Source organism: Schistocerca serialis, chromosome 5 (genome assembly GCF_023864345.2).
Source record: "Schistocerca serialis cubense isolate TAMUIC-IGC-003099 chromosome 5, iqSchSeri2.2, whole genome shotgun sequence".
Taxonomy (NCBI): domain Eukaryota; kingdom Metazoa; phylum Arthropoda; class Insecta; order Orthoptera; family Acrididae; genus Schistocerca; species Schistocerca serialis.
In genome coordinates, this window is record NC_064642.1 from 415,116,629 (window position 1) to 415,132,912 (window position 16,284).

At 39.1% G+C, this 16,284-nt stretch overlaps 1 protein-coding gene across 1 annotated transcript in view; it reads left to right on the plus strand.

Moving 5' to 3' along the window:
• Positions 1–2,697: 2,697 nt before the first annotated feature.
• LOC126481212 (gamma-soluble NSF attachment protein-like) overlaps positions 2,698–16,284 on the plus strand; it is a 132,669-nt gene continuing 119,082 nt past the window's right edge. The window contains exons 1-4 of the mRNA XM_050104813.1: positions 2,698–2,929; positions 5,104–5,171; positions 5,260–5,344; positions 6,320–6,337. Coding sequence (XP_049960770.1) covers positions 2,871–2,929; positions 5,104–5,171; positions 5,260–5,344; positions 6,320–6,337 — 230 coding nt within the window. The 5' untranslated portion in view covers positions 2,698–2,870. The remainder of the gene's footprint in view (positions 2,930–5,103; positions 5,172–5,259; positions 5,345–6,319; positions 6,338–16,284) is intronic.

Sequence of the window (16,284 nt, forward strand, 5' to 3'; positions counted from 1 at the left end):
GTGTATTATTAATGGATGAGTAAGTAAGTAAGTAATAGATGAGTAAAGAGATTTAATTGAATTGGACTGAGTCTGGATTTTGTCTACTGCTATTGGTTCTGTAGTTTCTTAGACATGTATTTCTGGCAATTTTCGGCATCTGTGGCTGCTCAACTATGTCACCATTACCTACTTGCAGTGTGCTACGTAGGCGGATTTTTTTTTTTTACAGTGGTGTACATTTATGCCCTGCTAACTTTCTCACAGCATCTGCCCACTGGATAGCTGTCCAACTCCACAGCTCACCCCACCAACATCGAGACTCGTGTCTGTAGATATATCCACCAGGTGCATCCAGTACAGACACAACATTACATATTCTACGTTGTATTTCATAAATTACATACGCATGTATCATAAAAACTCACACTGACCACTGACACTTCCCCAATCTAGACAGAATTCCAACAGAAATCTTAATTATATAAACATGAATAAATACTTCAATAACAGTGCAGCTGGAAAATATTGTGATCTGTGAAATGGTAATGTAGATGACCACCTTATCAGGAGCACTTAACAGCATATTGAGATGAATGCAATATCGAGCAGAATGGAAGTTGTTGCCATTCCCATAGCAGGGATGGGCCAATTGCCACTTCCTTTTAATGACCCATAAGGTTTCTTCTGGCTTAATCAAGAGTCTTCGAATGAGCCTGTCTCTTACGTCTGCAGTGCCACATTAAAGAGAAACACTTCCTATCTAATATACAATTCAGCTTTTAAGATAGTCTATGCTATGAAACGTCAGCTTTTATACCGAATGGAATAGAGGCCATTGAGGTACACTTAACCGCCCTCCAAGATCGCCAGACCTTACGTCATGGGTTTGGATGAAATCTGAATTACATGATGGACGCTGCTGCCCTCATTAGGGAACATGCAGAGACTCTCAGATAAGCAATTTAACATATTATCTCAAGAGGGCAGATATATAGTAAAGTTGATTTTGGGATATCCAAATACTTATTGTGCACTGTACAACAGCTGTAATGTGATGTGTACGGTAACGCTTAGAGGTAAATGTGACGATACATATTTTACAGTTACCATCTTGTAAAATACTTGTTGTAACATTTACTTACTATTATACACGTGTAAAACTGACAATGTATCAAATCATACAGAAAATAAACAAAAATATTCATTGAATGTATTCCATCTTGGATATCATTCAGAAAAGGGAGTATGTTCAAATGAAATTTCTCGCTTCAACTGATCGTTCGTGTCAGGTCTCTGAATATTGACCATTCCTCCTGGGACACTCTGCGTAAACTCTGTCTGAATGAAATTTATAGCACTATCAGAAACTTCGTTATTGGATACTCTTAGGTGTATCTCAGGTGAACAGAATGCAACTTATTCTCGAAGACTGGCGTATCACTAGCAAGGTGAAAGCGAAAAAAGTAAAAAACGGTTTTTGACATGCTGCTTGACATTTTGAAGATGTGAAAAATCGTCATTTGCTAGTTTCCGCGACTACAGACAGTCATTCAAAAAGGACACCGAATTAAGGTAGCAACAGCTGTGTTAGACCAGTCCAGAGTGCTGGATGCGTCACTACATTATGAAACAAAGGAATGAAAGAAGTTTTGAAAACATATGGATTCACCACTGCCGAAAGAAGCAAAAACTAAACCATCATCAGACAAGGGGATACTAAGCGTTTCCTGGGACTGTCATAGTCTGATGCTAACAGATTATTCTTGTGAGGAGCAGTATACTTCAGAAATCACCTGATAACGTTAAGGAAGGCTGTCAATATGAAGCATTGTGTTATATAATATACTCGTATACACACACACACACACACACACACACACACACACACACACATTGCTATCACCTTTCAGGCATGCAACCAAGACATTACTTCTTCTTCTTCAGTATTTGGGCTGACAAATGCACAGCCATCTTCAAGCTGACTCAGTGACATAATCGAAACCACATGACACGGTAGTGTGGTGCAAATATGCATGCGTTTACACCATATGTGTCATACGATTTTTATTATGTCACCAATTCACTTTGAATATGGCTGTATAGTTGTCAGCCGAAATATCGGAAGAAAGAGTCATTGTCCCTTTATCCCGAAAGTATGTTCGAAAGGGAATGCAATAAAATATATGTTATTTGTCACATAAAATGTTGGTTGCGCTGGTAGGCTGATCTGTAACGAAGTCTAACATCTAACTTAGGTTGAAAGGTGATGATCTAGTTACGAATTTGGATAATCGATGAATGTTTATGCCAAATAATTGTTGTGATAACAGATTGACTATAGCGTAGCCTAATATTTATTTTCGATTCTTATTTAAACTCACTATAGGCTAGCACATTTAATGGTTATTTCAGGATAATAAGTAAAACTGCAAGATAGATTCAGACAACATATATTAGAGAATGTGCACGTCTCTGACAAGTGTTCTGACGCATACTTTTAACATTTAGAGCACATAAGCTACGAAAAATACAAGCTGGATCCATTGAGTAACTTTTACCAAAACTACTAATGTGAATAAGGTTTGAAAATGAGGATTAAGGTCTGTAATGATAATAAAAGGTATTGATAGAAATTACTAAAATAGTTATCGATCACAATCTACTTCCTGTGGAAAGTCATAGGAAAATCTTTGTGCGAGTATGCTTGACAGGCAATTGTCACTGCTTCACAGTTGTCAGTGTCGTCTGCATTGAATTGGATATTATTTATGTTTATAGTTGTGCGACTTAATATTAAGAAAGAATTTGATTTTGTTGTCTTCCCGGCTCTACGTAACTTTTCTTCTTAATTCGTCAGTTTGTTTCTTGCCGGCTGTCATACTACAGCAATGACAAGCAGCAAGAAAATAGAGGAAGGCTTGGATCATATTAAATGTGCGGAAAAAAGGTCAGTTAAACAACCGTTAGCAATGTAATTTAAACAGGTATCAAGAAATACGAAATAGTGAAACGGCACGTAATTCTAATTGAATTTTTTATTTCGGGTTGTATAGTAGCGGATTGCTAGGTGGGCAATGAATTTGTGCGTGCTGTGTAATGCTACACTGTATTTCATGCAGTGTGCAACGCAGAATTGCATCTAGTACGATTTATATTGAATATAAACTGCAGAAAAAAGTTGTGTGGTTATATTTACCATAGTTTGCCACAACGTTCTTATACTATTAAGCAGTTCTTATGAATACCACATTAGATTATAAGCAAGGCGAAGGAGATAGTATTCGCTTTTACGATTTCCATTCTTGCAGTAGTTTATTCATCCAGAGACAATTTACATAGCATTTCGTTAAAAAAATACATGATGTACAAAAATAACAGTATATACACATCCACACATTCACATATAAGGGTGTACAGTATCCTACAAATACGAGGGTGCACAGTAACGTGTTGTTGGATAGCTTAAAGGATAATACGTAGATGTTCAAATAATTCTCCAAAGTACGGGTAATCTGGTGCATTTATTTTTGTTTCTTGTCCAATAATAACAGAGTAACTGTATAGTGACAGGTAGCAAGAGACGACTGTAATGGTATTTCTTCAATTATCAAACCCACAATAATCGCATTCGTGGTATAGTGCTCATCAAACTGAATGATGTTCCCGATCGTAGATGTCGATTTTTGTGGCCAGTTAAGATTTGTCAGTAGCAGAATGGTTTAGGGTAGCGCCTAACTTACCAGTTTCTTCCATAGGTAACGAGTGTGTACTTTAGTCGGGATGAAAGCTTCCCTTGCCCTCTAGAGTTCCCAAAGAATTGTCGATTGTTAAGATATTTATGCACTAAAAGCAAAATCACTTGCTGTATACTGTTTCATTACCTTTTTTACGCGTTATTTATTCCAAGCGTTATTTACTGACGAACTTCTATGAACATATGTCACATTAACTTGTGCAGTTCACTTCCCATGCTGCTAACAATTACCAGCAAAATGTTAAAGTGATATGGCCTCTTTACTCTCTTAAGAGTTCATCTGGTAAAGTGTTTTTTTTTTTTTTTTTTTTTTCGGACGAGATTGTATTCTTTGTGAAGTATTTAGGTATGTACGATAGTTTCGGTGCTCTGTCATTACGATTTTGTTTGGCTACCTTTTTTAATTTTGTTCTGTGATACCGTTTCAGTTTCACGTGTAGTGAACATACTGCATTACATCTGTCAATATGTACCGCTAAAATATTTTTATATCAAATGGGTAGAGTTAAATTCTTTTAATTATCCTGCAAATTGCTTATGCATTCATAAATTTTTATGTTTGTGTTCCCATCTTCCTTTCCATGTAGTTTGATAAACTACAAATACATGTCATTTCATTCTCAAAATCTGTGCTTATCATAATTAGTTGGCCACTTTGTTAGAAAGTGCCACAACTACAAGCATATGTACAGGTACTGTTAAAGTTTACAGCAGCTAAGACTGTTTTTAGTCAGGTGATAAATTGTTTTTCAGTCTGAATATTAGTTTTGGGTGATCTGACAATCTCCATGACATTAAGTCAAACTTTTCTGATCACTATTAAGTGATTAAGTAATTTACATGTCACTGATCTGTTGTAGAAAGTGACCTCTTTCTGTTCTGCAGGGTTGGCAACCTTTGTTTACACAAAGCTAATGTGAAATATGACTAACTTAATTGATTAAAGTGTTCTATTCATGGCTTATAGGCTACTGATCTTGAGTTGTAGTGATGCACTGAGTTGAATCCATAAAATAGTTGATTTGCTGCAGGTGTCATTGTTATGAAATTGTTCAGTCACTCCCTGAGCAAAGTGACAATGGACTAACATTTAGAGGATAGTGCCTGAAGTCCTCATCTGACTATCTAGTTTTGTGGTTTTTACAAATCACTTAACACAAGTATGAGGCTGCTTGCCTGGTTTCTCTGAAGTGACCATGGCTGGTTTATTTCTCATTCCTTTGACAGTTTGTGCACTGCCTCTAATGACTTCACTGTAGATAGTACATTTCCTTCTTCCAGTCTCTGAATAATGATCATAGCTGTCACTATCAAACAAGAATAAACAAAGTTATCTGACTGGCTGCTAATCTTTAATCTATTTTCAGTCTGAAAACATCACTATTGAAGTGGAGACCAGATTATGATTCAGCAGCAGATGAATACCAAAAAGCAGGTTAATAAAAATATTTTTTCAGTTACCGTAGTGTTCGTCTCATTGTAAAAGTTCTGAGAGTTGTGAATTAATGACCTTTTTTTTCCAGCAACGTGTTTCAAAAATGCTAAATCATATGAGCAATGCAAGGATTGTTTAATGAAGGCTGCAGACTGTCATCGGCAAAATAGAGCGTATCCTTTAAATGCCTTTCACTTTTCTTACTGCAGTGAAACATACAATGTAATGTAATGTAGTAATAAAGTTATCCTAAGTGTTTTAGTTGAGGTGCAATCTGTAACAAATAATTTTGTGTAATAAAACTTTATTCCAAAATAAATTATGATTCCTTTAAAAAGTTTAATGTTAATGCAGAGATTGCACATCATTAAATTTAGCTGTGCAGTATTAAAAACATTAGTGGAATAAAATGTAATTATTCTATTAGAAGGTAATTAAGACAAGTTAACTGCAATATTTTATCAGTACCATTATGTGATAAAATTAATAGTACCATGTTTAGAAAAATCCACTTTAAATTAAAAAGCAGTACACTAATATTAAAATTTGATGATAGTTCTGATAACTGCATTATGAAACTCTGCAGAGGAATTTTTCTGATAAAAATAGACGCTGAAGTACGGAATAGTATTCAAACTATACGTATGCATCAACGTGAATTATGTTAACAGATATTGCAAATTACCATATACTTAATTGTTAATGCATATGCAGCTGGTAAATATTTATTCTGAGACTCTCAGTGAGAAGGGCTGTTAATTTACTGTGTTAATGATTACAAAAGGAATGCAGAACAGTATTTCTCCTTCCCATGTGTTTCATGAGTTTCAAACATATAATTTTTTTAAATATATATATTCTTGTATTTCGTTTGTAAATTTGGATATTCTCGTTGAATTGATTTTCATATAGAGAATTGTTATTTATGGTGAAATTGTGAGGTTATGGGTAAATTTCAGGATTATCATTATTCAATTGTGCATTCAACACAAATGATGAAATCAATTTTTTAAATTTTCTTAGTGCTTTTGTTGTGTCTGATAACATTATGAATCCATTACTATTCACGAAATATCAGTATTACACAAAATAGTACATTTCTTTGTATTCTGTGTCGTAAGCTGATAATTTCCTTAACTTCAGATAAGGCTTTTCCATTCTGCCAAGTAAGTATGATCTTACTTCTACTTTATGTAATTCTAAATAGGCTTACTATGTAATGGTTAAGTTCGTATGGCTTCAATAAGTGAAATGTTAATCTAGCTTTCTTTATTAGGCCATTGGAAAATATAATCTAATGTGATTACCAATGGAAAGTGTCAAATATTACTTGTTGAGGAAATAATGAATTGTTTGTTTATTCTGTTTACTGTAATACTCACTTCCTACAGCTGTATGTAATGTTGTTTATTAATTGCTATAAGATTTCTGAGTGCTCAAGGTTTCATCAGTAAGAACACGTGGTGACCAACTACATACAGTGTAGCTGCAAGGTATTTAGATTCCATGGTTGTGGATTATTATTAAGTGTGCCTGTACCATAACTGGAAACAGCAGCTAAAATGTCAATTCAAACACCATTTGTGCCTCATGAAGGCTTGAACACGTAAAAATCAGTAGTGATTAATATACAATATTGAAGACAAAATAGTCCATGGGTGTACGGCTTAATGGCAGTGTCTAACAGGCATAATATTTGGTCAAGTGACCATGTTGCCTTCATCAGATGTACTGATGAGCAGTTTGCTCTGAAGCTGGAGCATATCTCTTCTGCCACCCACCAACCTAGTATTCGGTGTGTGGTACACGTACAGTCCCAGTGATACCATTATCAAACAAATTCTCAGCACTAGTAGTGGATTGTGGTAACACAACAGACATAAACGAACCAGAAAGTAATCACAAAACTCCCACTAAAGAACCAAAAAAGAACTTACCAACCTTAAGATGCACCGAAGGGCTCTTTCTGTATGCTGACAGTCATGGAAAAGATCTATGCAAACGTATGCCTTCAAAGCATTCAGTTTTCGCGAAAATCAAGCCTGGTGCAACGTTATATGCAGTGGTGGAGAGTATTCGAACAGAAACAAGCCAATTGAACAAAGATGCTCATGTTGTGATTATTGGCGGCGGCAACGACGTATACAAAAACGAAAGCAAGACAGCCCTGTGATGTTTCCATAACATATTACCAAAACTATTTCAAATGAACATTGTCATCACAAACGTGCCAGTGCGACATGATTTACCACTGTGGTCATGTGTAAACAAAGAGATTTGACACTAAAATTCCGAGCTAAAGAAACTGTGTGATAAATTTAGCCATGTACATTTGATAGACTTAAGTAAGATGAGTCGTGATGAACACACAAAACATGGATTCTACTTAAACAGGAAAGGGAAGGCCAAGCTAGTTTCCCACATAAGCAAACTGTGTGAGAAAGACAGTATGGAGAAAGCTCAAATTACTCTGGGCTACAACCACAGGACTTTTTTAGAATAAAGGACAATAATAATAGTTTTCAGGGATGTATTTTGGATATGACTGAGTCCCGTTCATGCAAAGAAAAGCCAGGCTGTGAAATAAGTGATCAGTCATTGCAGGTCAGTTCTTAAAAGCCAGTGTATGCAAAATGTCATAAAAAGTGTAACTCAAACAGTTTTGATTCATGTGAGATGGTAAATAAACAAGATGGGATAACACCCTTAAAGTTACTGCACTTAAATGTGCAATATCTCGGAAACAAACTAGGCATTCTACAAATATTCATAGAGGAACACTTGCCACATGTACTAGTAATAACGGAACATGGGCTAAAATGCAGTGAAATAATATATTATAGATTAGAAGGTTACATGCTAGCAAATAGTTACTGTAGGCAAAACCATAAAGGTGGTGGTGTGGCAGTTTATGTTAATAAGGATATCGAAGAATGAAATTTTCACTCTACAGCGGAGTGTGGGCTGATGTGAAACTTCCTGGTAGATTAAAACTGTGTGCCGGACTGAGACCAGGAAGTTTCGTATCAGCGCACACTCCACTGTAGAGTGAAAATTTCATTCTAGAAACATCCCCCAGGCTGTGGCTAAGCCATGTCTCCACAATATCCTTTCTTTCAGGAGTGCTAGTTCTGCAAGGTTCGCAGGAGAGCTTCTGTAAAGTTTGGAGGGTAGGAGACGAGGTACTGGCAGAAGTAAAGTTGTGAGGACGGGGCGTGAGTCGTGCTTAGGTAGCTCAGTTGATAGAGCACTTGCCCGCGAAATGCAAAGATCCCGAGTTCGAGTCTCGGCCCGGCACACAGTTTTAATCTGCCAGGAAATTTCAAGGATATAGAAGCTAAAAAAAATTGTCTTTCTTGAACACCACACCAATTGAAATGACAGGTATGGATAAACTTAGTAGTGTTGTTGGTCAGGCCGGTTCTAATGACCTTACTATATTAGGTGACTTTAATATAGATGCAAACTCAAATAGTATAGTAAACTTGAAACTCAGTGATGTGCTGACCTCATACAATCTTGTAAATATAGTGAACTCTGACACCAGAGTGATGGACACATGTTCCACTAGAATAGATTATGCTATAATCAACAAAGATGTTATAGATAAGGTAAATTACAGTAACTTAAATTTTCTTTATTCTGACCACTTCTGTCAGGTGATGGAATACAAAAATTCAGTTGTGCCTAAAATAACAAAAATTGTGCCACAGAAACGAATGTTGAATATCTCAAATATTGATGCTCTTAGAGACAAACTAGCAAATGAGAAATGGGATTCTGTGTACCGGGTAAAAGGGTCGGATGAGAAATGGAATGAATTCTACTCAACCCTACTGCATCATTATGAATATAGTTGTCCAGTCAGAGAAATCCAGACGGTAGTTAAACACTGTCAAAATGGAAGTAATCTTACCCAATACTCCCAACAAATCTGATTAGGCTCAGGCAGCAAGTACATGATCTAAACCAGCTTTATAAAGCTACTACTATGCAGGTTTTCAAGGAAAAATACAATAGGGCCAAGCAAACTTTTAAAACTGAAATTGTTAACCTAAGGAAGCAGATTAACAGCAAAACAATAGAACAGTCTGACAACATAAGCAAAGCATCTAGGAAGCTGATTGACAAATACCGAAAAGGTTCCAACAAGATGAACATGGAACCACTCAGCATGCGACATGATGGTAACATTATAAAAAACCTATAAACTCTATGTAATATTTTTAATAATTACTACATTTCTGGTGAACAATCAACCCATATTATAGATTCACAGGTAGAGACCTGATGCCATCTCACCCAGTGTACCAAATTTGAATTTGTGGAAGTGAATAAGCAGGAGGTTTGCAGGGCAATATACATGCTAAAGAAAAAAAATTTCATCTAGATGGGATGGCGTATCCAGTGCTATTACTAAAGCGTGCTTAAATGAAATCTCTAAATCTCTTACTCACCTGATTAATTGCAGCATTAGAGAAAACATGTATCCAATGGTTCTAAAAATGAGTGTAGTGAAACCAGTGTATAAAAAGGGAAGTAAGGAAGATGTCTCCAACTATAGACCAATATCATTAATTCCCACTTTTAGTAAGATATTCGAAAGCATTATCCTTTCTCAGCTAAGTGCCTTTTTCGCAAAACATAAACTGTTTGTAGATTCGCAGCGTGGCTTCAGAAAAGAGCTAAGTACAACCACAGCAGTTACACAGTTCATCCATGAAGTTTATTGTCTTTTGGACCAGAAGATGCAGACTGCAGGTATATTTTTGGACCTGACAAAAGCATTTGATACAGTAAACCATAGGGTACTTCTTAAAAGGCTAAAATCTTACAGTATTGGGGATCAAGCCATGGATCTTCTACCCACATACCTGCTGAATTGTAAGCAAAGCACTAAATTGTCATACAAACTTCATAATAAAATCATGAACGCCCAGTCCACCAGTGAACCTGTATTACAAGGTGTGCCACAGGGCTCAATCCTTCTACCCTTTCTCTTCCTTATATACAGGGTTATTACAAATGATTGAAGCGATTTCACAGTTCTACAATAACTTTATTATTTGAGATATTTTCACAATGCTTTGCACACACATACAAAAACTCAAAAAGTTTTTTTAGACATTCACAAATGTTCGATATGTGCCCCTTTAGTGATTCGGCAGACATCAAGCCGATAATCAAGTTCCTCCCACACTCGGCACAGCATGTCCCCATCAATGAGTTCGAAACCATCGTTGATGCAAGCTCGCAGTTCTGGCACGTTTCTTGGTAGAGGAGGTTTAAACACTGAATCTTTCACATAACCCCACAGAAAGAAATCGCATGGGGTTAAGTCGGGAGAGCGTGGAGGCCATGACATGAATTGCTGATCTTGATCTCCACCACGACCGATCCATCGGTTTTCCAATCTCCTGTTTAAGAAATGCGGAACATCATGATGGAAGTGCGGTGGAGCACCATCCTGTTGAAAGATGAAGTCGGTGCTGTCGGTCTCCAGTTGTGGCACGAGCCAATTTTCCAGCATGTCCAGATACACGTGTTCAACCGTTTCTTCGCTCACTGCAGGCCGACCCGTTGATTTCCACTTACAGAGGCATCCAGAAGCTTTAAACTGCGCATACAATCACCGAATGGAGTTAGCAGTTGGTGGATCTTTGTTGAACTTCGTCCTGAAATGTCGTTGCGCTGTTATGACTGACTGATGTGAGTGCATTTCAAGCACGACATACGCTCTCTCGGCCCATGTCGCCATTTTGTCTCACTGCGCTCTCGAGCGCTCTGGCGGCAGAAACCTGAAGTGCGGCTTCAGCCGAACAAAACTTTATGAGTTTTTCTGCGTATCTGTAGTGTGTCGTGACCGTACGTCAATGAATGGAGCTACAGTGAATTTATGAAATCACTTCAATCATATGTAATAGCCCTGTATATTAACGACATTGCACAACCCATTAATGCCGATATTGTAAGCTATGCAGATGACACATCAATCTTAGTCTATGGGAGTGAATCTAATGAGCTAGAATCTCTTGCTGCTAGTGGTGTAACAGAAGTAATAAAATACTTCAACAATCAGGGACTCAAGGTGAATGTCACCAAATCTCAACTACTGACATTTGAAATAGGCAGTTCTCACCACAACAATATGAATAGTGTGTGTAATATCTCTGCAACAGAAAATGGTAACTGTAAATTCCTGGGTGTGTATGTTGAGGAAAATTTGCAGTGGATGTACCACATTAATTTCGTATGCGGAAAAGTCAGTAGTGCCATATATCTCCTCAGCCAGCTCGCAAAGATAGTTCTTAGCCAACCACTGAAATTAGTATATTATGGAACACTTTACCTCTTTCTCAATTACGGAATTGAACTATGGGGCTGTGCAGCTGATGTACATTTAAAAAGACTACTACTGCTACTACAGAAAAGAGCAATAAGACATATACACGGGATGGAACATAGAGATTCATGTCGTGAAGTGTTTGTGCAGCACAAATATCTGACAATATATTCTCTGTACATCTTCAAAATAGTTGTCTTTTTTATAAGTCAACTGACTATCAAGGGCAGTGATGTACATGATCACAACACTAGAACAAAGTGTACCTATTTCCGTAACGAAACGACGTTAAAAATGACTGATAGAAGTCCATATATCAGTGGTTTGATGTGGTATAACAAGCGACCAAACTCTCTTAAGAACGTACACGGGAAATGTTTTTAAAACAAAATTAAAAATCTTTTCTAATAGAAAAATGTTATATTATTTCAACGAATTTTAAGATAGTGTTTGTTATATGAGGCATTAGCATATCAGTTGTAATGTGATAAATGTAAAAAAAAGACAAGAAGCAACAGCTACAGAACATAGTGTATTTTATAAATGTAAATATAACCGTAGTATTAAGTAAGATATTTGCAAAATCCATCATTACGATGGCTCCACCCAAAGAAAATGTAAATAAATAAAAAGGTATAGGCGTACATCCAGCAGGTCATCCTTTTGAGCATCAGCGTTGTCTCTCTTTACACCAGAGTGCCTTTACAAAATTATTTGAAACTTATTGGCCAGAAATTTGACATTGATGCCACCAATCTTTTCAGGCATGACCTGACATAGATTATTTTATTTGCTTGGTGATTACTGTGGGCAGATGTCCAGAGTAGCCCTGGGGAGTACACTTTCATCAGTTTCCGCCAACTTGTATACGGAACATTTTGAGGAGGAAGCCCTGAATCATCTGAATGGAAACATACTTGTTTCTTCCAGATTGTTGATGACACCTTCATTATATGGCCACATGGAAGAGACAAGTGGATGGATAACCTCTTACATCTGAATTTCATACACTAGAATGTTGATTTTATCATGGAAGTTGAAGCAGATGCAGTGGTTGCCTTTCTGGATATCCTGGTAAAACAAGAAGCAGCAGCATGTTGGGCCACAGCATGTAGTATAGGAAGGTGCACACTGTCCTACATTTATGTGTGGACAGCTAGTACCAACTACCACCCAGTGCAGATGAATGGCATGTGCAAAATATTGGTACATAGGGCTCACACCCTCTCCAACAATGGTGGGCTTAACCAAGAACTTGAACATCAGTGTTCTGGAAAAACGGCTGCACAGAGTGGCAGATCTGGAGAGCTCTGCATCCTACACTGACTGTCGAAGTGGTGCAAACAGAACAGGAGCCTCAGTAGAATGGGGTCGTTGCATGTATTCCATTTTGTGGTATGTTACAGGGAAAGATAGCTCAAATTCTTTTGAAAAATCTAACAAAGACTGTCTTCTGACCACCAGTCAAAACACAGGAATTGTTTGGTAGTGCCAAGGATGTCAGACTACGGAAATCTAGGGTCTGTCTGATTCCCTGCCAATATGGTACTACCTATATGGGTCAGACTGTACATACTGTTGAAGATCATCAAGATTGCAGCAGCCTAATAAGGCAGCACTTGTAGAATGTCTACGTCTAAATTCGTACTGTGCAAGTCCTCCAGGGATTTGTACACTCCTGGAAATTGAAATAAGAACACCGTGAATTCATTGTCCCAGGAAGGGGAAACTTTATTGACACATTCCTGGGGTCAGATACATCACATGATCACACTGACAGAACCACAGGCACATAGACACAGGCAACAGAGCATGCACAATGTCGGCACTAGTACAGTGTATATCCACCTTTCGCAGCAATGCAGGCTGCTATTCTCCCATGGAGACGATCGTAGAGATGCTGGATGTAGTCCTGTGGAATGCCTTGCCATGCCATTTCCACCTGGCGCCTCAGTTGGACCAGCGTTCGTGCTGGACGTGCAGACCGCGTGAGACGACGCTTCATCCAGTCCCAAACATGCTCAATGGGGGACAGATCCGGACATCTTGCTGGCCAGGGTAGTTGACTTACACCTTCTAGAGCACGTTGGGTGGCACGGGATACATGCGGACGTGCATTGTCCTGTTGGAACAGCAAGTTCCCTTGCCGGTCTAGGAATGGTAGAACGATGGGTTCGATGACGGTTTGGATGTACCTTGCACTATTCAGTGTCCCCTCGACGATCACCAGTGGTGTACGGCCAGTGTAGAAGATCGCTCCCCACACCATGATGCCGGGTGTTGGCCCTGTGTGCCTCGGTCGTATGCAGTCCTGATTGTGGCGCTCACCTGCACGATGCCAAACACGCATACGACCATCATTGGCACCAAGGCAGAAGCGACTCTCATCGCTGAAGACGACACGTCTCCATTCGTCCCTCCATTCACGCCTGTCGCGACACCACTGGAGACGGGCTGCACGATGTTGGGGCGTGAGCGGAAGACGGCCTAACGGTGTGCGGGAGCGTAGCCCAGCTTCATGGAGACGGTTGCGAATGGTCCTCGCCGATACCCCAGGAGCAACAGTGTCCCTAATTTGCTGGGAAGTGGCGGTGCGGTCCCCTACAGCACTGCGTAGGATCCTACGGTCTTGGCGTGCATCCGTGCGTCACTGCGGTCCGGTCCCAGGTCGACGGGCACGTGCACCTTCCGCCGACCACTAGCGACAATATCGATGTACTGTGGAGACCTCACGCCCCACGTGTTGAGCAATTCGGCGGTACGTCCACCCGGCCTCCCGCATGCCCACTATACGCCCTCGCTCAAAGTCCGTCAACTGCACATACGGTTCACGTCTACGCTGTCGCGGCATGCTACCAGTGTTAAAGACTGCGATGGAGCTCCGTATGCCACGGCAAACTGGCTGACACTGACGGCGGCGGTGCACAAATGCTGCGCAGCTAGCGCCATTCGACGGCCAACACCGCGATTCCTGGTGTGTCTGCTGTGCCGTGCGTGTGATCATTGCTTGTACAGCCCTCTCGCAGTGTCCGGAGCAAGTATGGTGGGTCTGACACACCGGTGTCAATGTGTTCTTTTTTCCATTTCCAGGAGTGTATTTGATTCCCAAAGTGTTCCCGTAATACTTGTGAGCTGTTTGAACGTACCAGAAACAAGTCTAGCCCGCTTCAATTGCTTTAATATCTTCCTTTAATTTGACATTGCCTATCAGAATTATACAGAATGGGTTACAGCCATACTAAGGTCCTGATACAGACATCTAACTTCTAGGACAGTGTTGTTAAATAATCTGTCAAGATTCACGTAAGGGAAGTTCTGATCAGTCCTGGTAGTAGTTATGTCCTTGGTAAAGGGAAGGAAATAACACACAACTGTTTTCAGGGGCAAGCAGAACAGCAGAGAGGCTGCACGTGCAAATGTCAGATGGAACTACTTGGTAGCAGGAGGAGGGAGGGAGGGAGGGATAAGATACATGACCTGCACTGACAGTCCTGCTAGGCATTCAGTTCATCAATGCATCCGATAATGGCAGTGTGGTCACTGGGTGAAATATTGTGCCCATTGGACACTGATATCTGACCATTCGTCTATAAACTGTTTCATCATGAATTATGCTAGGAGAAGTTGAAGAATCATAACATTAAATACAGTTGTTTGAAGTGGGTATCATAATTAAGAGAATAAATATTTCTTTATTCCCCACAAGTAGTGTATGTCAGATGTCATTCCTGATTTTCCAGCTTGATGAAAGGTGTAATATTTTTAAATGCCGCCGCTGCTGCTCGTTCTAATGAAGTAAATAGTTCATGTGCATGTGAAGAGACAGAACATGTTACAGATTTCTTTCCACTCTCCTCAACATTTTCAGTAACCTATGGCACCTCTTAGAACTATAATAACTGCAAGAACCCTAATTAACTAGAATGTGGATCAGGGCCAATGACACACATCAGTGTTTCTGTACTGCTCATAGGTAGGCAATGTGTCAGTTTTGTGCAGCCAATGGGATAGTACTTTTACCTGACCAATGAGAGGAGAGAAAAGATGCAACAAAGATCTAGTGCCAAAACAGAAACAATTTTCTTCTTCACTGTTGTCACAAATATCTGACAAATTTTTCTCGGAATATGTCACATATTACAATGTTGTGGTTAGTTTAGGATCTAAGAGCAGTGCTTAAATTGAATTAATAATATCGTTCATCAAAATGCTCATCTATTTCTTCCGAATGTGTGATATTATAATTGCACAGGCTTCTGTAACAAGAGTCAGTTGACGTAAATGTTTTCTGAGTATCGTACTGCATCATAATGTAGAAAATTATGCTGGAGAAACAATTTTGGCCACAACTGCAGTGGCCTTCTTGTAGGTTTACTGTGCGCTTTAGCTGTGTGGAATCACTTATATTTTGCCGTTGGTGCTCACAGAGCTTAACTTCATCATAATTTTAAAAGGCCATTGGTATGATTGATCACTTGAAGTGGTAGGAGCAGCAACTTTATTACAATAGGTTCTAATGGTGGAAGGAGTGGGGATCATTTGGGGGAGCACAGCAAGTCTGCAGTGGCCATGCACTGGCTAGACTGCGGCAAGAAAATCAAATTTAATGAAAGCTGCATACTGGCTATTCCTCGTCATCTTCATGCGCTGGGAAATCTGAACCACGTCCCACTCCAGGATTTTGATTCTCTCTCATCATGCCTTGCATTGAGGAATTCCTGCATTGAAAGTTTTTCCTACCCCTACCAAAGTGGTTTTCTATTCCAAATA